The following is a 22,948-nucleotide window of genomic DNA, read 5'->3' as shown; positions in this document are numbered from 1 at the left end:
ACAAGTTTAATCTCTGTATTTCATTACTGATTTAAGGAAACATTCTGTTTGCTAAAGAAAACATGTTTTTTTGAATATTGTTAGAAATAATGAAGGGATCTTTAAGGAAAGAATTAGAAAAATGGATGTGTCTCAGAGAGAAAAATATTTAATCAAATGAAAAGGGGGTAAATATTCAATTTTTTACACATTTTATTTTTATTTCTTTATTTACTATGTCATAGATTTTAACATAAAAAATTATTTCACTTTAAAACTCATACATTAGATCTGAATAATTCAGCATAAAATTTTGCATTTACATTGATCTTTTATTGCCTTCAGTACAGTTTTTGTAGTAAAATGTTTTTCTTGATATTGCTATACAACTTACAGTTGGGTAGATAATGTAGTTGTCTTTTAGCATTTCATATTATTCTTTGTAACTCAATAATCGATCTTGTTATTAACAGAAATATTTCCCAAATTAATGAGATTTGAAAAAATGCATCTTTCTTAGTGTAGCAGTGAGCTAATAATTTGTCTTTAAAGATTCTTATAGCGTATGACAGTATTGGCTTCTGTCAAAACTTAGATGAGGCTACCAACTGGCAAACGGGGTAGACACATGTATGCATAAGGTGTTTTGCTCAGGTTGATGGGATTACCATCCAATCTGATGTCTTCAAGAGCCCTACGTACATAAGTAAAATCTTTCATTTTGCAGAAAGTGTCTTCGTGCATCTCTTGAATGTTGTTGTTCTAAAAAAAGAAAAAAGCTGTCAGAATAGTTGCCTGGAAGTAATTTTTTACTCTTTGAAGAACAACTTATGGATGCATTTTCAGTCCCTAGAGAGACACTTATTTGAACCCAAGAGACCAGATTGTGGCTGCAAGTTATCAACAGAGAAGTCTTCCAAGAAGGAGCAAAATTTCTTGGCCAGTGCAAAGCTTCAAAACTAAGTAGCTGAAACCATGTAGCAGAGACAGGCTTTGCAGGAGGGGCCTGGTAGAAGTATTGAGCATTTTCATTTCTGGGGTCATACTGAAGAACCTGATTAATGCAAATTGGAACCAGCATAGGCCAGTCCAAAAATCATAGAACCATAGTTATCATCCTGACAGCTTGATATGCCTCAACCTGCAAAGGTACAAATCTGCTATTTGATCTGTGACAAATTTCTTTCCCGCAGGCCCTCTCACATTAGCTTAACCCCCATCTGTACATATATAGGGAAAATTGAAAGCTTTAGGTTTTAGTCCTTTGCTTTAAATTCCTCTTATATACCTTATCTTTACTGAGTGTTTGTTCTTGAAGTGAACCATTTTCAACAATGAATTGCTAGAATACAATATTTTCTGGAAATTGAGACTAAAAAGGTAGTCTCGTAGAATGAGGGCTGTCTGAAAATTCTTCTCTTCTCCATTCTTTTGCTAGTCAGAAATTGGTGTGGAAGAAGTCCACCTCACTAACTTTGGTTTGTAGCACATAGCACTGAATATTTAATTTAGAGGCATGGGCAGGTGAAAAAAATAGTCAGCTAGCAGGCAGAGTATTTCTATAGATTTATCTATTGAAAGATAGAGGTCAAATTATATATGGTACATCAGGTTATATATTCCAAGGGGTTTTGCTGTATTTTGTAATAAACAAAAATATCTTCTGATAATCAAAACTGGGCATTGGTACACAAGGAGGTAAAGGGAAGGAAGCAAAGATAGAAAAGGTTGAAAGCAAGAATTCAGAAACAAAGGTTTAGGTAAAAACAAATACAAAAAAAAAAAAAGAATTACAGAAAGATGATGGATAGCATGTTCCAACATAGTCAAATGGAAAAGTTTGGCTGAAAAAATGTTAGCAACAGGGAATGACCTTTATTAAGAGAATGAAATGCACTGGGTATAGATACAACCAATATGTAAAGCAACTTTCTTTGGGTATCTAAAAGTATTCCTGTTGGAAGATTCGTATGAGCAGTGTGAGGGATTTCTGTCTTTAAAGTCTCTTAGACTAATGTTGCTCTTGACAGCTGTGAACCTAACTTTGATCTGTGCTAACAATAAATCTAGAATTTTATGGTTGAAAAATATTGTATTACAAATTTTAATAATTAATGCTTAGCTGAGCTAAATTTTACTTCTTTCAAATACTGCATTCACTAGTTAATTGTGTGTTTCCAATAGTTTGTTTAGTCCAGTAAGTACACTTTTGGATAAACAGAAGAAACAAGGCAATAGTTGCCCTTGTCAGTTTTACTTACTAATTGAACATGATATATGGAGCCATTACTTTCATAGCCTACCTGAAGATGAAGAGCTTGGAGGCTTTCAGGGAGTGGCAATGGAATGTGATCCAAGTTATTGTCAGTGATGTAAAGATGCTGCAGTTCATGCATATCCTAGAGGATGAAGGCAAAAGGTAGGGGAAAATGATACACATTTTTGAAAATCTCTAGGAAGTAAGTTTGAAACCTATCACTGTGATGAGCACCGCTGGATGTTAACACATTTTCTTTCAGCATGATATGGTTGAAAAGGCAGAAATTCAAAAACCATTTCATTTGCACAGGCTGAGAACTGTTGCTGTTAAAGATTAGGTGTTTGGATTAAAATGAAGGAAAAAAATTCTTTGAAATGTCTAGAGACTTAATAATTAGAGATATAATTTCAATGATGTTGTTCTAAAGGGAAAATACTGCCTCTCCCAGTCATTACGCAGAAAGGCTTCCTATTCTGTCTGCTTTCTGGCTTTTGTGACAAGCTTACTCAATTTTGCAGAAGTGTATTGGTGTTGAAGCAAATTATAACTGCATAAGAAATGTCTGAGTGAAAAATAAATTTCTCATTCCATTTGAAAAGGTAAATAATTTTATCCGTTGACTTAGTGAAAGGAGCTTCATCTGATAATTATAACAAAAGTAAGATATAAACTTGGCTAGGTCAGTAAGGCTCAGTATACTCAGAATACTCTCATTTTGCCCCCTTTCTACACACACAAGTTATCATGGTACCTAACTGCTTCTTTGAGTTCAGTGTCCTAGTTTAATTCCTGCTGACAGAACTCTGAGGTACCAGGGTGAAAGTTCTTGGCAAATATGGAAGATAAAGGCTGAGACTCCTTCATGGCTAAAATCAGGAAAGTGCAGAAAAAAAAGGTGCTGGACCTGAGACTCGATTTGGGGGACTGATTTTTTCCCATATTTCCTATTGCCAACACCGACCTTATGTTGGGTTAGGAGGAAATATCTGATTCAATAACTGCTGTTGGTTGCTTCATTAAGAACCTGTTTTCCAAAGGAGTAATTCAGAGATGGCTGGTTACAGCTACCTTCTTAGATGCAATTGAATAGTGCATACAAGCCAGGTCTAACATACGAAGCTAGCCTAGATTCTCTAATGACTTCAGATTTCACATAGGATCAGTACATGGCTGCTTCTCCCCACCAAAATTCTCAAGGAAGGACTCGCACTCAGAGGTTCCAATCTCCTTGCTTTTCAAGGTGGAAAGAAAGTATATACATTTAATGAATACTCTAGCAAGTTCCCATGTAAATACATGGCAAAGTAAGTTTGAAGCAGCAGCATCCCGTAGCTTTGCCCTTTCCTCTTGACTGCTTGTAAGGGAACATCAAGCAGCTTTCTGGAGTCTTGCTAGTCATGTAGGTAGTTGGTTCATAGATACAAACATAGAGTGCCATCACATGTCTTGTGTAGATCTTTGTAAAAAAGAATAAAAAGGGTTCTCATGTCCAGCTGATAGTGCTCATACGTCTTGATCCATCTTTATAAATTACCCAGCAGTCAGCACAGTCATGGTGCCTACAATCTTAGAGGTTTTAGTACTGTAGAGGGACACTTAGGCTGCTTTTCTGACCACATCCTTTGGAGAGAGGAGGAAAAGATTTTCCCATCAAACCCAGACTTACTTTAAATGCCTCATTACGTATTCCTTTGCGACCAAGCCTGTTCTTACTAACATCGATGAATGTTAAGGTAGATGGTAACTCAGGGAGTTGCCTTATCCTATTGTCACGGAGCACTAGCTCCTCAAGTTGGGGCAATCTCCGGAAGGCATCTTCATGGATCTCTGATATAAAGTTCGCAGTCAAATCAATCCTCTTTAAATTGTCTGGCAGAGAAATAAGACAAAACAAACATGTAAGAATGTGTTTACTGAAATTTCTAAAAAAGAAAAAGGCAAATGGGCTATTTAAATTACAGGTGAAATGTCTTGAATCAGATCCATTCCTGATCCACTATGTGTCAGCTCTCTCTCTTTATATATAATGCAATAATCCGTATTTGAACAGTTCTCCTAAGGAAGGGGACCACCATCTCCTTCTCATACTGTTTCGAATTGCCTGTGTCATTCTTCATCCATCTTTCAGTGAAAGACCTTAAAGTTAATACTTTTAAAATTTCTATGTGTTCTGGGAACCTTTTAAATGGCTATCTTTTGGAAAAATAACACTTAAAGGGAAATAAACATATTCTCTACCATCTTGTTCCAGGTTTCTTTGTTTTCAACATTTTCCTATATATAAGAGATTTGTTGTACTGACGTTTTTCTAAAATACACTCAAACACTTTTTTCAATCAAAAAAAGAAAATGAAACTTATTTTTGGCCAAAAAAAGAACAATGTCTAAATATTAGTGCATTAATAGGCATTAATTTTAAGTGCATTGTTCTGTAATTTCACCAGAATTTCCTTCATGGTTATTTTATTTTATTATTTTATTCTTATGCTAACAGTATATTTTGGCCTAAATAAATTTTCTCTCTTCTTAGTATTTATTCCCCTTGATTTTTTTATATACCAGTTGTGTTCCTTCCCAACTTTCATCTTGGTTTGAGCAAGCCAAACCTTTATAGTTTTCTTTCATAAAAGGATCTTTGCATTCCCCTTAATTATTGTAGTAGCCTTTTTTGGCACTGATTCCACACTTCTCATCATGAAATCAATAAGCATTAGTTACACAAAGTTAGGTGTAAAACAAAAACCAAAGAGTGTATCTTGACATTCAAGCTGGGGAGTGTATAGCAGTCCCTGTCTCTAAACAGGGTAGGCTTAGTATTCCTGAAAAAATCAGTTATCTTTAAGAATCTCAAGTAGGAAATGTGAAAATATAAGCTCCCTAAATCACCAATTTTAGCAAGTTTTAGGCCACAAATAGTTTTGGAATAGCAGTTTTAATTTAATGAAGATTCTCCTAGATAATTCTGGAGTAAACCAATGAACATATACTTTAAAGGTAAAATTTAAAGGTAAAATTCCTTTCACACAGATACTTTGCAAATATTTGAAAGCATGTGTACTTGAGAACTCATCTTGTTTAGGAAAACAGTACTTTCTAATATGCTACAAATGTTCCATGAGGTTTCGGTTTTTTTCTACCTTTCTAAAGCTGATTACAAGTAACAGCATAAAGATAGATGAACGTTGTTATTTCTAATAATTCAAAAATTCCACAGAGAATCTGCATTTGAAGTATTGACCTTTACTTCAAAAGTAGCAAGCCACTTTTCTATACATGCATTTATGTGTATAATCCTAGCATCATCAAACATTACATAAAATGAATCACCATGTCTTATTTTAGTAGGTGCCAGAAATAATAGAAACTAAAGCTAATTGCGACAATACTACTATCCATACTTAAGTTAGCGAAGTCATTTCTGTTGATCTTCCTGATTCTGTTGTAGCGTGAATAGAAATACGTGGTTTTCTTAGGCAATGGTGGAATAGCATCAAGCTCATGATCATCACAGTAGACTGTGGTCCCTAGGCATGTACACAAAAGGCAAGTGGGAAGACCTAACAATTTAAAAGAAAACAGTTTGTTACAAAAAAAAATAATACAAAATTTACATGTAAATCACTACAGTGAAATGCTCACCTAAGCACATAATAAGATTTCGTTGATGTTGACTCCCATTCTGTTTTGATCACCACACCATATAATTGCAACAAGAAAGTGATTAAATTCTGCTTAAAACCAAAGTTTTTTTTCTGGCTGTGCCTATTAGAAGGTCATTTAACTTGTTCTGATACAGTGTTTCTCAGACTGTAACAACAGACTATTAGGTGGCAGCAGCCAACCAAAGATCAATTTCCCCCTAAGCTGGCAAGGGTGCACTTCCATCTAGATGCAGAAATAACAGCTGATGGCTGAAACTTGTTATGATTTTCCAAGTTTGGTTATGTAAATAGTACTTCTGAATAATTTGTAAGGAAATTAATATTTTCCTACAAAGCTATGGAGAAGAACCTCAATTTCCTTTGCATGTTTAATTATATTTTCTGATTCACAAATCTAACATAATGAAAAATTTCTCTATCAGTCTGAGTTAAGGTAACTTGGAGACCATGTTAACAAAATATTTGGTTAGCACCAGAATCTCATGAAAATGAAAAATTAAGCCATTTCATCTCAGTAATAAAGCTGGATAAATACTCTAAATTCAGAAGTTTCTTTTGATGGTACTGTTCAAATTTGGTGAGAATTGTGACACTGACTGGTTTGTCTGAATGTCATTTTCAGTAGGAAGAGTTGCTATGTGTGTTGAATTTTTGATACATATTTTCTTTGATTATGGGTATAAATCAGCATATCTGTTTCTCAGCTTTTAATCCCATAGAAATACTTCTCTGTTTCATGTTTTCCTCCTCCTTGCAGCAGATGGCTGTTGTTTGTTCTGGTTACTTTACTGAATAGTAGGATAATTAATGAGTATTAAAATGGCAGTTTTTTGCAGATGAGTTTTTTCTCCAAATCAGTTGTGGCTACATGGAAGATTTGCTGCCTTAATCTGTGTCAATTACCAACAGGCATCAGTAACTAACTGAAAGGCAGGCTATATATGTGTTGTCTTTTCAGGCAAGATTAAAGAATCATTGACCAGAGTACTCTCTTATTTGAGAATCTCTACTTGGGCATGCAGGAATAACATTTCTGGAAAGATAAGACTCTTTTAATACTTTCTCTAACTTCCTCCACAGGACAGTTTAAATTAGCTACAGGGAGCAAGCCTGACACAGGGAAAAAATAAATTGTCACACTTTGAACCATTCAAGCCAATCTAGGCCTAAATGAATGTAGAGTTTAGGATGGCTGACATCTTTTCAAACTATTGCAACATAGTACAGGAAGAGAGTTTCCCCCTCTGTCCTATTTTTGATCTTGGAGGAGTGGTATTTGTCACCTCTGGCTGGTGTAGACTGAAAAAGGACAGAGGTATGGGGAGGATTCAAGAAGATATCAATAAGAAAAATGAACTTGGCTTGATGTTCCTGAGCCTTGTAGTCTTCTATCCAGTACCAAGCCAAGAACAACAACAACATCTGACAGGAAAATATGTTGCTAAAAAAAATAAAGACACAAAAAAACCCTGATTTGGTATGTTACAGCCTTGAGCCTCCCATGCATATCATTAGTTGATGCACTAGTTGATTTGCATTCAGTGCTCAAAAATACTGACAGATACAGAATTCATAATAAGTCGTATTTACGTGAAATGTTTTGTAACAACCTGCAGCTTTCAAAATTGAAGACAACTTTGTGTTTTTTTCAGAGCTGTCCTAGGAAATTCTCATTTCCATTTTTAGTTGTTTTGACATCAGTGTATTTTTCTTTGCCAGGTCAAGGCTCATTAGTAATATGTATAAAAACAAGACTAGGAATGATTAATGTTACTGAACACACAGCTTTGGAAACATGAACTCTTGTTTTTTTTTCTTCCCCATTTCATTTGTCTTCTATGGCACTCATTTATAGTGTTAGGCATAGTGAAAACCAGGATTTTCCTGTTGTTGTATGTTAATCACCTTACAGCACAAAGACCCATCAGAGCAGCGGGTAACTCTACTGAGTTTTAACTACAAGAGTTTAGAGTAGCTACTAACAAATGCCAATTATTAGCATCACAATGTCTGTGTGGGAGAGGGACAGATTGTGTTTTACAATTTTAATTCCCCTGTGAGATGTAGAAAGTTCTTATTTCACTATAGGTAGTCAGATGAACAGAATATCAGCTTCACCTAAAATTTCTAAACAGCTCCCTTTCATTAAGTTTCACAGCTTCTAGTTTTCAGGGTCAAAAATTCTTCAACTTTTTAATTATATTGTGTATGAACATATTTATAAAAAACATGTAACAAATCATTATAAAATAAAGGTAGTTGGTAATGATATTGAAATCTAAGTCAACAGAAAAAGTACTGGTAGCACTTGCCAACCATTAGCAAATTTTTAAGTTGTAAGTGTTTAAGTGTTAAGCAAAATTTTATTTGGAAAAAATCTTCATTGACAATAAAGTTACTTTCATAGTGAAATAGTATGGAAACATTTTGACTAGGTACCTATCTGACTTCAGAGCATTCAAGATACGCATGTTATACCCCTTTTCAGTAAGAGAGGTACAGAAACTATACCTCCTCTTCATTAAGAGAGGTAGACATTCATAAGCAACCAAAGTGGGCTCACTGAAAAGCAAAGCTGCACACGCAAAACTCATTTCTCTTTCCTACTAACCGTCGTGAGTCTGGGGTCCAAGAACCCCAGACCCCTGTGCTGAAGAGCCATCAATTAATTTTGGTGTTGATGCTTCCTCCTCAGGTTCTTCTGTCAATGGTGCGGAAGAATAACTCTCTTGAATTATGGAAGGTAGTGCTGTCCCGATCTCTGTCTGGGGAAAATTAAGAGGGAAAAGGAAATGTTACTGTTTACTTCCACTGGCAGCTGTTTCTCTTCCAGTTATTCATATTCTCCCACTAGAGGTCACATACGTTCTGAGGTTTAGTGCTTGAGCTGCATTTTATCTGGCAGCTAAAATGAATTCTTGATGATGTGTAAACAATTCATGAAACTCCAACATACTCATTTACTTTTTATCTCAGTGTTTTAAATGTTTTGTTCTATGCACACATGCATATACTTCATTAGTGAGAACATGTACTAACAAAATGGTTTTTTCCACATTAATTTAAAGTTAAATTAGATTTGTGATAAAAGTTGATTTATTCTGTGTGACAAATTAAAATTTGCTGTGAAGCATCAAAAAGATGCTAGTCATTTGACCATAAAATTGTAAATTGTACCAGCATAAATCCAAATCCAATGTAGCTATGCAGGCTTTGTTTTAAGAACACTAACATGCTTTAAAAATCTTATCTAAGAATTCTGAAGCCTAAGTTCACATCCTACATGCTAATAATATGTTGACAGTATTTTTGTCAATTTTTTTTCTGAATCTGAATACCAGGAGGCTATGATTAGCTTCATTCATCAGTGGCTGCATTATGTAGTATGAAAAACTAAGAATATAAATAAAAAATGTTAGATAAAATCTTGATTTGGAAAAATCCTATAAAATTTGGCAGATCCTTTCATGGGACTAGAAACCTTATTTTTTCTTCTCCACTCAACGTAATGAGTCAAACCAGCAAATTTTATTGTGTTAACTTTAATTCTAAAGATGCATTCTGTTGATTTTGCTGTATGACAACTTCAGGCTAAAAATTAAGATGTAGCAATTTTCTTGCATCATATCACCCCTCATAAAGAGAGTATTGCACACTTGCCAGGCTTGTTGCAGAGGGGCCTACACTTGCAAAGAGGTAGACTGGTTTATTGTAATCACCCGGACACCGAGAATCCACTCTGGTTGTGTGATCTTTGCAAGTTACTTTACCACTGTACCTTGATTTCCCCATGTGTAATAATATTGCTTGACTGCACCAGGGCCTCTTTTGAAAATGTACTTTTTATTTTTTAAATCTCAGGCAATGAATTAGTGTCCTTATAGGGTTTTGCATTTGAGATACTGTTTAAAAGTTAGGTAATACATCCACCCCTATGGGTGCCGCACCCCTGTGCTGCAGTTAATACTCCTTAGCCTGTATCTAAGGCATGACCAAAATTAGGAATATTGTCACAGTATCTTTATCCCAAGTGCAAAGGCACTGAAACCTAAAATTATGCTTTAATAAAGATTTTCTTCCACTGCAGCCTTCTAGCACACCACCACCATCAAACTATTGAATCCTGAGTTTTTTACCTGACCAAACATCTCCTTTTTTGAGATCATCCCCCAGCTACTGTTGGCTTTGCTGTCTCCATGGAGAACCAGTTGTTGAAATCGCTCACACTAGTGCTTGTAATTCTAGTTGTAAAAGACAGGTAAAAGTAGCTTGCATCCAAACTGGACAAGTAGCTAGGATATTTTAAATTAGGCTTTCTATGTAGACTATACATATGTGTATATATATGTATTCATACGTGTATATATATTTACCGCAATTTTGGAAGAAAACACTTTACACTTCGTAATAGACTCCCTGGATCTTGCGGTGTAGCTATATATCTTTACTAGCAGTATTAAGCATCATGATCCTGGACTGCCTGAGAACATCTAAATAACCATCTAAAATCTACTTTTTGCATAGAAATGATTTGATTTAAGTTATATAGTGCCTATAGTTTCAAATATTTTGCATCAATTGGTTTCACTGAAGACAGAGAATATGGAAGCAATGATAAACCAGGAAGCACTCTGAACCTCACAGACTCAGATTTTGACTGAGCACACTTCAGGTTCTCTGTATATTTTTTTAGTTGTATTCCAATAAGACATAGATACTATTACTAAGTAGGGTTTATGGATAAAAATGTCCTGATACAGTTACTGGGATCATACCTTTCCAAAATGCAGGGTGATCAAGTGAGCAAAATGAACTTCAGCTGAACTATGACTGAGTAACCTGTTGGTGTAAGAGTAAGGATGTACCTTGTTGCTTTGTGCAGACAAATACACAATGTTCCCATCTGTAGCACCGACAGTAAGACAGCTTAACCAGGAATGGACTTGGGGACAAATCAAAAGACTTTGGGAACAAAGGAAATGGGACAGATGTTCTCCGAATGGAGGAAGCCTAGAGGGAGAGATGCATTCCAGACTTTTATTGACCCAGGGTAGTACTGCACTAAAGTGCTTGCACATGCTGTCTACTTCTTCACCAATTTTGTGGAAATCAGATCAGAGTCCCTGTCCTGAACTTTGGAACAAAATCTGGGGATTTTGAGACTTATTAATGGTTTTTTATGCATCTTTTGTGGCAGTTCTACTGAAAATAATATTCTGGAGAAAAGCATTTTCAAGATATAGTTTGTAAATAGATAATGTTCCTTTCACTCGTCATGGGATTTGGGTCATCTACACTGATTGACACTTATCTGAATATTTGAGGGTATACTTTATGGAACATCCTAGCTTGGGATTTGTGATTTGCTTTATGCTTTCTCAGGTGTTCTTAGTTGATTAGTCACTGTAGCTGTTGGGTACCAAAGCAGAGGTATTAACTTCTAGTAATTCTGTTTCTAGACTGTTCTCTCTCTCTTATTACAGGATGTTATCTTGTTTTGGAGGTGCACAGCTGAAAGTCTCCCATAGTTTCTTTGTCAGCATGCTAAATCTGGGTTCTAGAGAAACTCTTACAAGCAGCTAGCATTATCGATTCAGTCTCCTGCACCAGTTGTGAATGTCATAAGAATACCAGTTATTACAGTGAATTTAATGACGTTGGCATTTTTACACGGGTAATGAAGTAGGAGTTCACTGATACATGTGTATTACATACCAGACTCTGAGCATGAGCAGTATTTGCTTGCTGTACATAGGCTGGACTTGAACCAGTAACCTAAAGGTAAAAGTCTGTTTCCCATTATTGGTCATCTGATCCATGCAGCTTTCTGTCTTTTACATATTTGATAAATCACGCAAGACTGTAACAAGACAAAGATGTTTCTTGGACTATATACTGTACAGATTGATCCTTCATCTTCCAGATGTTTGTTTATTTTTGGCAACATGCACTTTACTAAAAAATTGAAACAGAAGTGATTCTATATCACTTAATGGTATTATTCTCCATAGGCTTTTGGGGGGGTGGGTGTGGGGGTGGGTTTGTATTTCCTTTGCTACTCTAAGTAATATTCTTTATGAAAAATCACAAAGCAGGAAGAATATTGCAGAGAAATACAATACAACATGTTTCTCTTTGCCAATAGTTGCAAGTCTTCAAACCATAATCAGCCTTCCAAGCCAGATTTAATACATGGCATAAGAAAACACTGAAAGGGAATCACATCACCCACCTTAAGTCATCTAACTATGTTGTTAGTAGTTACCCTACTTTGTCTTTGGAATCAATCAAAATAGTTAGAGAATACCAGTGCAGAATATTAGCCACAGAGCATGCCAAAGGAGATCAATATCTTTCCTAACACTGCATGCAGTATCTATTTCCCCCCCCTCCTATATTTATCCAGTGTGACTACATTTACAAACAAAACTGCTTAATGTGGATGGCCAATTTAGAGGCACTTTCAGACCAGGAAGTTGCAAAAGTCAAGAGCACAGAAATCTGTATCAGCTAGTAACTTCAGTCCTCAGTAGGCTAGGCATTTAGACTATGCTAGCATCCTTTCACAGTCAGCAGAGAAGAAGACAAAACTGAAAAGCAGCTCCAGCCCCTGACCACAGATGTTTCTTTTAGGATGGGCTCTGTAGGTGTCTGTCTTTCACCATTGGCTGAAAAGTAGGTGAGACAAATGAAAAGGGTTTTAAGATTAGAAATGGCTCAGGAGGCTGAGCTGTGGGGGGAAAAAAAAAGATGAAAGAGTGTGGGCTAGAGGTCAGTAGGCGTGGAACAGAATAGAAATGTAGATAGGAGTAACCTATTTGAGGATTATGGACCCACATAATCTATGCAAAGTAATAAATTACAGAAAATAAATAGGTTTAAAGAGGTAAACGGCAAGGCTGGAAGCCATCAGTTGCCACATTTTTCTTCTGAGGTGGTGTAATTCCAGTGGCAGATGTTTTGTCTATTGTTCTATGTCTACATCTTTTAGGATCAAATTTGATATGTTACATGTAATAAGTTTAAATCCAGAGGAGAATCTGAAGCGTGTCCTGTTTCACTGCTGCTTTTACTGAAAAAAATACACTTAAAAATGCAAACAGAAGTTCAGAAGTTAAAAAGAGACATTATAAACTTGAAGGGACAGTTGTACCACACACTGACCCATCAAAAGGAACTAGCTTCCCCCACAGCTGTTCTGAAACTACCAAAGGCTTACAAGAATATGTCTAATTATGGTAGAGGTTTTTGGTTTGTTTTCCTTTCCAAAAGTGGCTCATACTTGTTTCTTCTTGAATTTTGCATTTAAGGTCTCCTTTTCTCCTATTGTTCTACCTTAAAAATAAATAGATCTGTGAGCCATTGCATGTTCATGCACTAACTACTCAGACTGCAAATTGTGCAGCTCAGATAAATTGTCATGTTCTTCTACAGAGCCATAGAAATAAGCTGTGTGGAGAAATTAGTGTATTAAACCCCAGTGAGATCTTGGGGAAAGTAAAGGTGATATTTGTTTACAAAAGTTCTTAGTAAACTGATTTTACCTACTCACACTCATTCTCTCAGATTTTAATCACTTGCACATTTACACCCACATACTCCCACATACCTAAATGTGTATGCCCGAGTGGTCTGGCCAGGATCACCTGTGTTCAATACAGAAGACAAGGGACAGAAGCTACTGAGTCCTTTTCATGCCTCTGGAATTCTTGACAAGCATTGAAAACTAACCTTTGGGCAGGTTTTTATCTCCTTTAGAATTTACCAGCTGTTATGGGGCAGTCTTTTTCCTCAGAGTCTTGGATACTCCAGTATCCTTGAATCTTACACCAGGTTGCTGCCCATTGCCTCCTTTTCCTCATTGGCAGTGTGATTTCATGATGGCTAACATGGAAAGGAATTGTATATATTATATTCTGCAACCTTATTTCCTGTCTGCTGGTGGCAGGATGAAGGGTCTTCACTGAGAAGTCATCTGTGCTGTGACATTATCAGGGTGCAGGACCTTTGATTTTGGCATAAAAACCACATTCCTCAGTTTTGCTGCTGGGAAGAATGTTCTGGAAGTGGTGCAGATGGGTACAGTGTCCTTCATTATCAATGCAGGCCATTCCTTTAACCCTTTAAGCCTTCTAATTTTTGAAAGTTATTTTGTTGTTTCTGCTGGGTCTTACGAACACATACATGCCTAAATTTCCATTCATACTTCAGACAGACCAACCTTAATATTAAAGTTACAGAGCTCTAGAGTGGTAACCCAGTTCTCTAGAAATTAATGTCTGTGGCTTCTGCCTTGGAAAATACAGGTAGACTCTGAAGTTCTTTTAATTCGTCTTAGAAAGAGAAGTAGTCTTTTTAGCACCTTGACCACAGAATATACTAAATCTTGTCTCAGAAGCAGGTGTATCTATGTCGTGTCTGATTTTAACTGAGTAAAAGATTTATGCTGCGCAGCATTGCTACAGAGATTTTACTTACTAATTCTGTTGTCTGAGAATGAAGAAATTCAGTACAAAGTGAGGTAATCTGGATTTCAATGAGTACCAAGGAAGTCAAAGTCTCATTCCAACACTTTGAAATTACAGATTTTATTTCTAACACTCTGCTTTGAGGGCTAAGTAATATCTAAGTTAGCCTACAGCAGATGCTTTTCTTTGGAACAGTGCTGAAGTTTTGCAAGACATAAAATTTCAAAGAGAAATATGCCAGTTTTAGAAATCAGAACAGGACTGTTTGCACTATTATAATGGACAAAAGGACTGAAACCCAGTCCCAGCTATTTAATGAAGATTTCCACAGGACCTCCTGCTGATCCAAGCCACAGAGTAGATATACACAGCCAGACAAATGAAGTTGGAGATCACTCAGATGACCAGAGTATCTACCAGAAACATTGTCAACCCTCAGACCTGTGGTAAGGAGCTGCCTCAAACAGTGTTAGAAATACAAACAAAAAGGACCAGATTCACTCCACTTAACTTCAGACATTGAATTTAAGTGTCTTATTTAGTAGCTTAGTCTCCTTGCACTTCTGGTGCAGGCAGCGGAGGAAGAATCATCTCCTGAGGGAGGTTCAGCACACATATGTTGTGAATCAACTCCCTGAGGTGCTGGTCCACCTTTGTTTGGCTGCAAAGGAGACCATATAAAAGCAACCATATTTTTTACCAGACATCAGGGCCGAAGTCTGATGTCAGATCTGCTCTTCCTCTCATTTCTACAGCTTATAGTGCAAAGACATTTCATCTGATTTGATCCAAGCCAGTACACTCATGTAGCCTGCAGTGATACAGACATAGTGCTCACAAGCTGCTCTATCTCCAGAACTAGGGAAGTGTCTAATAGTTTAGGTTTATCTTCACAGTGTGGACTGTTATGCTATATAGAAATGCCCTGTCAGTGTAAGATCAGTTAACAATCATTTAGTGACAGGTCCAGGATGTGAATATGGTGCATGGAAGAAAGTGCTGAGGACAAGGGCACAGGTGTGATGCATTTCCTGACACTGGGAGGGACATTCTGCATCATAACAATAGGCATTGCTACACAACTGTAAAAGTAAGGAACACCAATATCAAAAAAGGAATAATAATAAGAGATTTTTTTTCCTGCACATTAGTTTTTTGTACTTCCTACTTTTTCTTGAACTTGTGGTCTGAACTTTATGTCCAGGATCGATAGCTGCAGCTATTTTATCCACTGCTACTATTTCCCCTTCTACTACTAAGAGCTAAGTTGGCAGTGGAAGTTGAAAAGCAGAAATTAGAAGCTGGTTCAGGCTTAGATCTCTCATAAAGAAAGCCGGAGCCAAAACCACTCTTGAGAAATAACATTCAAAGTAAGTATTCAATCCCTGGATTTCTGTAATGTCACAATAGGGATTGTGCTGCTATGAAATATATGCAATTCCTTCAGTACCATTTCTATACTTTTTTTTTCTTTAAACAAAACAAAAAAATGGTACAGTTCATTAAAAACAACAGCTATGTTGATACTGGTGGACAGTCCACCAAGTCTTTAAGCCTCTAACAAAATATTAGGTTGCATTGAGGAATCTAGGGAAAGAAATTCAGTGAAGTTTTACTTAGCTAACTCAGGTGTCTGATACATATTGTGCAGCTAAGGATTCAGGCAGAAATTTCATTAGGGCTTTACAGTTGTGCACGTTCTGAAGCACAACTTCAGAATTTATTGAGCTATCTGTCTCACACTTAAGGCTATTTGTGTAGGGAATGAGGCATTCCTGCACCTAAGTAATTCAAAGAACCCATCTGCTAAATATGCACAAGTGTTTTACTCCATTTCAGCTAAGATGAAAACAAAGGTGCTGGTTCTCCATTCATCCAAGCAAGAGAGCTGAGGTGTAAGTTGCTAATGTGAGGAGGCTGGCACCCCAAAAACCTCTGTTCCAGAAGACATCCTAATCATCAAATGGGGGCTAGAGGAGAGTTTGGATGAGATGTTAAAACAAAGCCAGAATACATCCAAAGAGGCAAACCTCATGGCAGAAGAAGGAGAACAAGCCAAAGGAAACTTGATTAGTCTAATATGAAAGGAACTGAGACCTGGGACCTTCTTCAAAGGATTATTAATGTCCTATGCATTAGATAATCACTAAACATGAACAAAGATAGAAATGTCTCAGAGCAGACTCAGAGCAGAACCACAACACTCCCCTCTCTGAGCTGTGTACCAAACCATGCTTGGATTCTGTTTTGATTGGCTCTAAAATTATTCTTATCTTAAATGATTTTTAAATGCGATAGAAATGCACATGTTATTTAACTTGACAGTGTTCAGAAAAAATATATAGCCACTGGTACAATTTAGAAATCCGGGGTAATTTTCTAAAATATCTGTATCCTTGTTTCATACACCACATCAGTAGGGATGATGCACATTACTTCTTTCTGGAAGAAGCCATGAAAGTGGAAGTCGGGGATGGGGGGGGGGGGGGGGGGGGGGGGCAGAGTTTAAGTGATCAGGGAAATCAAGGTATCAGCATCTACTGTTAGAGGTCTATGTAATCTCACTGTGGATTTTCAGCTGTGACCCCTCACAGGAATTTCAATCATTGTGATAGTTACTCTCAAGCAATGAGCCCTAGATGGACCAATTTAGGTGTTTTCAGATCAGGACAACTACTTATTGAATCTCACCCAGTCTGAGGCAAGAGAAAGGATGTAGGTGCTTGGTTCAGCTAATGCAGCTGTAACTAATGGCATGCCCAGTATCAGAGTTTTTGGTGTCTTAGCCAGTACACTTAGTCTTTATAACATTTCAGATAGCTAAGTGGTGAGAGGAGCTCTTCTTGGATTGTTGTACTAGAACTTAGGGACTAACATGCTATTTCAAATCTTTCCTTTTCATCTTGTGGTATTTGCCTTTGCTATATGACAAAATAGTTGAAACATCACTCAGATATTTCATTATTACTTTTTAATCCACAGAAATGTTCACCTTTTGTGAAGATATCTGTACCGAAGCATATGGAATCAGTTATGAACAGCCAAGTGAATGTAACAGCTGCAGTCAAAACCTTTCTGAAAAAGCAGAAGAATTCCTATTTGGGGATAAAGCTTCAAATGGTAAATTTATTCTCTTTTCAACTATGTAGTTATCTGACTTATACCAATTCATAAGGTTTTTTAAGTGTATATGACATGTTGTGAAAAGTCATTGCATATCCACCTTGAAGTCTCTTATTTAATCAGATACCTGCCACAAAGATGGAAACAGCAGGGTAAACGTCTCTCAACTCTGCAGAACGGCAAGAGGGAGTTCTTGCACAAGTAACCATCTTCATGTGTGTTATGGCAACAGCAGAGATGCTTTGTGTGTATGCATACATACATACATATAAATGAATGTGTGTGTATGACTCAAGTTCTGAGCTTTGTGCAGGCACCTGAATATCCTTATTATCAGTTTGATTCAAATTCAACAAGCTAATGCAGGATCAAATATTAGGCTTTCACAGTGCTTGTTTCTGATCATTTTGTGGATCATACTTTCCAGCTCACCTCTTCTGTGTACCTGGACCAACCTGTATTCAACTCCCTTGTTTTGCTGCTTATTCAGTGCTACGATAGCTCCCTTGTTTCTCAGCCTCACTGATAGCCTCTCTGATTGATGAAAATATTTTTTTGATGCCCCTATATTTTCACTTCTTATTTTTCTAACCTAGCTTTTCCTATCTGAAGGATAATAGACTGGTTATGTTTAACAGGCAATGTAATCACAAGTTTGCAATATGATTTTATTAGACATTAGTAGCTGATGTACATGGGAATCTCTCTTAAATTGAAGACAGCAACAACAGAAAATGCTATTTTGTTTTTTTCTCCACTAGAAGACTAAAGACGTGATTCTGAGTCTCTAAAAGGAAATGTAAGCCTTAAATCAGGCCCTAAAGAGTTACTGTACACAGGCTAGATCTGATGAAGGCCTGCTGTTTGTCTGGGTCTCTGTGGTATTGCTCATCATTTAAGCTATGCATAATAAAATCTAACCTGTGACCTTGCATAAATCCTGGGTTTTACACATAAAGCCACTTGTGTGGTTCACATCTTTACCATAACAGGATTGTAGGGAGGAAAGTCATAACCGCGATCAAGAAAACAAATGTATTCTGTTTAAAACTTGAGTGACATCAATAATACTCAGTGTCTAAAAGATAACTTGCAAGACTGACATGCATGTCTATAAAAGCTGCTCGATTTCTACAGCACTGACCACTCTGAGCTCTCCTGGGTTTAGGGGAATTGTGAATGCTTAGGTTTCTTTTGGGTGGTACATGGTAAAAGGAATGTAAGCAAAAAAAGATTTTGGCTAAACATCTAGGAAAAAAAGGCTCTCACAGGGAGGTTCATCCATATGCAAAGTAACTTTCCTTCCAACTGCTATGATGGATGACCTGCACTTGATGAATTTTAAGAAGGCTGCCTGAAGAGCTCAGTAATGGGAGACAATCCTGCTCTGGAAAAGAAGTTTACAAGATGAAAATGAAAAAACTTTTTGGACTCTGCCTATTCCATGCTTCCCTAAAGAAAGCAGCCTGTGATAGGACCTGTTGTATCTTTTCTTGTTGGGTGCAATATTGATCATCCTTAATTTCTTTCAGCTGGAAAAGAACCACAGGAGCCTTGCCTTGTCTCTGTCCTTTACTCAGAAACTTGGAAAGGGGCCACCTCATGCTTCAGTGTCAAAGGACCTCACAGAGAGAGCACAGCACAGGGGAGTCCCACCTACCATTCATGCATTACTAAGAAATCTGTCGTCTGAATGAGAAAATCTCTGGGGTGAGGCACATACAAAATAACCTCTCCCATTTCTGGGAAGGAAGCGGTTTCTGTAGGACTGATAAAGGCTTCATTTTTAAGAGCAAAGACAGACAGGAACTGTGACTTATTAGTCAATGTGAAATAGAGAGATCATAAGTATCAGGTGAATAAAAGTGGGGGTGACTTTATCAGGGAAGAAAGCTCAAGCGCATAGGTATTTAAAGAGCTTTGATTCTGCATGGTGCAGGGAAACAGGCCAAATGCAAAGTAATTTCTTTAGAGCAAAGATTTTCTTGGTCCTTCTTAGATGAGAAAATTTCTTTCCTCCAAACTGTAAGGTTTTGATCTTAGTGCAAACTTTGAGGTGATTTTTATCTCTTCAGTTCTCTGGTTTGGGGATATATTTATTCTTAAATTGTCTCTGTCCTTTGATTTCAAGGCTGCTCTCCAATTTTGATCTCACCTTGATGAAAGACTAGTTCCTGTCCTTCCTGCTGCAATCACGGATCACTCAAAGGAACACATTTTCATGAATTATGTACTGAAAAAGTACTAAAATATTCTATGTAATAGCAAAACCCACATATTATTATTTAAATGTTAAATATTTCCATCAACTTCTATCGCACTCAATCCTGAATCATACAACGCATATATCACCTTCAGGGAAGTAGTGTCCATATCTAAGCAGCAGAGTGAGGTTAAATTAATGTAGCCTTGTAGTAATGTAGAGAAATACAGGAATGTAGGAGGGGAAGGAGGCATTTAAGTCGACAAATGGAGTCCCTTGCTTGTATAGGCAACACATATTACTATCTCATGCTATAACAGACTTCTAACAGTTTTTCTTCAGTAATCTTACTTTCCTATTTTTCAATTCAAGTGACTTCCCTTTTTTTTAATTCCTTCTGCCCACTTCCCTAACAGAAATAGAAACCACTAGCATTTATAGCCTGAAATACTTGTATTGAACATATCTATTACTATAAGAAAGAATCTCAGGAAACAGCATTTTATAACCTCATTTAACTGAGAATGCTGGATGTCCTATCTCAGCTGCCTCTGTGCCTCATCCAGACAGATAAATCACAAGGACAATCTCCAACAGAATTTGTGGCAATGCAAGGAGACCTGAGGGAAGCATTTTTACCTGCTCTCAAAGATTACCACAAAAAAAAAAAAAAAAAATCAGGAAATATTTTGGCCACATTTGTAGATTAGGGAAAATGTGAATGAACTAAGGGGTGTGTTACTAGCACAGAAAACTGTTCATCAGCCAAAGGCAATAGCAACCACATGAGTAGATTTGTCTCATAAATGTTGTCATGGCCAACAAAAACTCATCAGTAGCCACTGCATTTGTGCACTTTGGAAAGATAGAATAAATGAAGTTCTGATTACCTCTAATTGGTCAGACTGCTCATTTTCATCATAGATGAATGAGTGAGGCAGCTCTCCAAGCGGTATGTCATAGAACTCAGAATCATAAATTACAGTATCAGTGATAGGCGCAGCTCCAATAGACTCAAAGATAAAAAATCCCAGAAAAATATTTACAAAGGTCTGCATTCTGCTTTCTTTTCTGAAAGAGAAGAAAATGGACAAAATGTGGGTAGTCTGGTATTTGCAAGGAATCTATGAAAATTTAATGTCACAAATACAGTATTTATATGTATGCAACAATATTTCTATTCAATAACTCATATTTATTCATGATGACTCGATGGTTTATTCTGTTTTGCTTCATGAAGAGTCCCTGGATCTGAGAATTTCTGCAGACTGCTTTGGCCATACTAACATTTAGATAATTTCGGAAAGACCTATTGTGTTTTATTGGTATAAAAATAAACTGGCCTCAGTGAGAAAGTACCTGAAAAGGTGAAAAGAGGATATATATTCATCTTTTTTCCCTTTCATCTAACTTCACATATTTCCACTGCACCATTAGAGAAGAACTTTTGAGAAACTAGCCAAAAGCTAAATTATTATATTATTTGTGTCTATCACAATAAATAATGTACATTTTGGAATGTACAACAATGTAATTCTGTCTTTCTCCTCTACCATAAAAAAAAAAACCAAAACCTTAGAAAACATTAGGACCTCTTTCTTTGTTGCCTCTGAATGAGCATAACCAAAACATTTTTCACCTGGTCATTGTTTTTCCAGAACATAATTTTAATTTCTTGAATGGTGTGGCATATTTGGACCATCACTTCTGCAAAGGTCTGGGGAAAATAAAAAGTAGTCTGTCCCCTCCATAGCCCTTTAAGTGACAGTACTCTGTATTCCTTCATTATTCAATCAACACCATTTTTAAAGTAGTGAGAAATGGTAGCGTAGTACAGTCACCTGTTCTGCTTGGAGAATAGAATTGTAAAATTGAATTATCACCCATTTGACAGTTCCATATTTTAGTAGAATAGTAGAAAATTCACGCTAGGCTTGACTATTAGTGTTTATGCATTCCCTATTCCTTGTAAGTGAAGTATTCACTATTAACATATAAGATGCCTGACAAAAGGTTTTATTCAGCATTTTTTACTTACACCTTGATTTAGCTACAGCTCCCACTAATTTCACCAAAAGCATAGACAGTGATAATGAGTAGTGCACGAGTCTAGTAAATTGTACTCCTGATGTTATGCCGTAATACACACACTTAAATATTTCATTTTTAAACTGTAGCTACTTAAAATAGACTAAGTACAAGAAATACATGAGACTTTTTTTTGAATGTGTGTGCTAAGCAACAAGCTGAATTTTAGCTTCATGAAAAGAGGTCTTTATGAAGCTGGTTTAGGCATGAGGATATGAAATTCCTCTGGGGATGGTCAGCAACACAAGGCATTCATTTTTCCCTCATTTGCTTTATTCAAAAAGACTTTTCAGCTGCTGCTGGAAGAAGCTAGAGTCACTTGGGCTTGTCTTTGAGAAGACTTAGTTCAATTGCACCTTTCAGTATTAGCTCCCAATATTACTAAACGTATTCTGCTTCATTACAAAAAAATGAAGTGAAAAAAATAAAAATGCAACCTATCTCTGAAATAAACTGAAGTATACTGGAGCTTGGGTTTTTTCTGTCTTTATATTTTCTGCTTCCTATTTTTGACAGGATAGTTTTTGGTCTTGCTTTTCTTCTGCATCTCATTTATCCCAAATGATTCAGCTATAAAGGGTGTTATCTATTAACCCAAAATGTAATATTAACATACCTGGTGTAATTTTTCCTGTGAACAAACAGTTCCTAATTACTCATTATTCAAAATTGTTTTCATTTCATATTGCCTAGAAATAAAAGGTTTTTAAAGGGTACAGGGGTTGATAAGTATTTTGTTTTGTATATATAGAGGCAAAACCAGCAAATATAATGAGAATCTCTGTGAAAAAAAATATTATTTACCTATTACTATAGTATCCTCACTAACTTTCAGAGTTTGCATGTCTCTGTACTTCCCTTATGTGTAATATATTGGAACACACTGTAATGATATTGGCATCTGCAGTAGCTGTAAGATCAAATATTTTGATGAAGATTATGTTCCTCTCACAGGAAGGAACTGAGACATATCCAGGGAATAATAAATAGTCTCCTCAATCTGCAGCCTTTGAATCAGTATTATGCATGATAAAATAAAACAAATACTATAAAAATATTTCCAGTGCTAAAAATCCAATTAACTGTTCTAAGAGAGAAGTACCAAAACTTACCTTTAGCTTCCAATCTCTCAAATGGGATGGCGTTACTCAGAATGCAGAGCCAG

General features: G+C 36.5%; 1 protein-coding gene across 1 annotated transcript in view; it reads right to left on the bottom strand.

Moving 5' to 3' along the window:
* Window positions 1-226: 226 nt before the first annotated feature.
* Window positions 227-22,948, bottom strand: part of EPYC (epiphycan) — a 43,152-nt gene continuing 20,430 nt past the window's right edge. The window contains exons 2-7 of the mRNA XM_075058153.1: window positions 20,586-20,766; window positions 8,513-8,666; window positions 5,638-5,796; window positions 3,906-4,108; window positions 2,283-2,378; window positions 227-741 (exon numbers count right to left, since the gene is read on the bottom strand). Coding sequence (XP_074914254.1) covers window positions 571-741; window positions 2,283-2,378; window positions 3,906-4,108; window positions 5,638-5,796; window positions 8,513-8,666; window positions 20,586-20,766 — 964 coding nt within the window. The 3' untranslated portion in view covers window positions 227-570. The remainder of the gene's footprint in view (window positions 742-2,282; window positions 2,379-3,905; window positions 4,109-5,637; window positions 5,797-8,512; window positions 8,667-20,585; window positions 20,767-22,948) is intronic.

The sequence above is a fragment of the Buteo buteo genome, chromosome 26, assembly GCF_964188355.1.
Source record: "Buteo buteo chromosome 26, bButBut1.hap1.1, whole genome shotgun sequence".
Lineage (NCBI taxonomy): Eukaryota > Metazoa > Chordata > Aves > Accipitriformes > Accipitridae > Buteo > Buteo buteo.
This window is presented reverse-complemented; position numbering and strand designations above follow the sequence as displayed.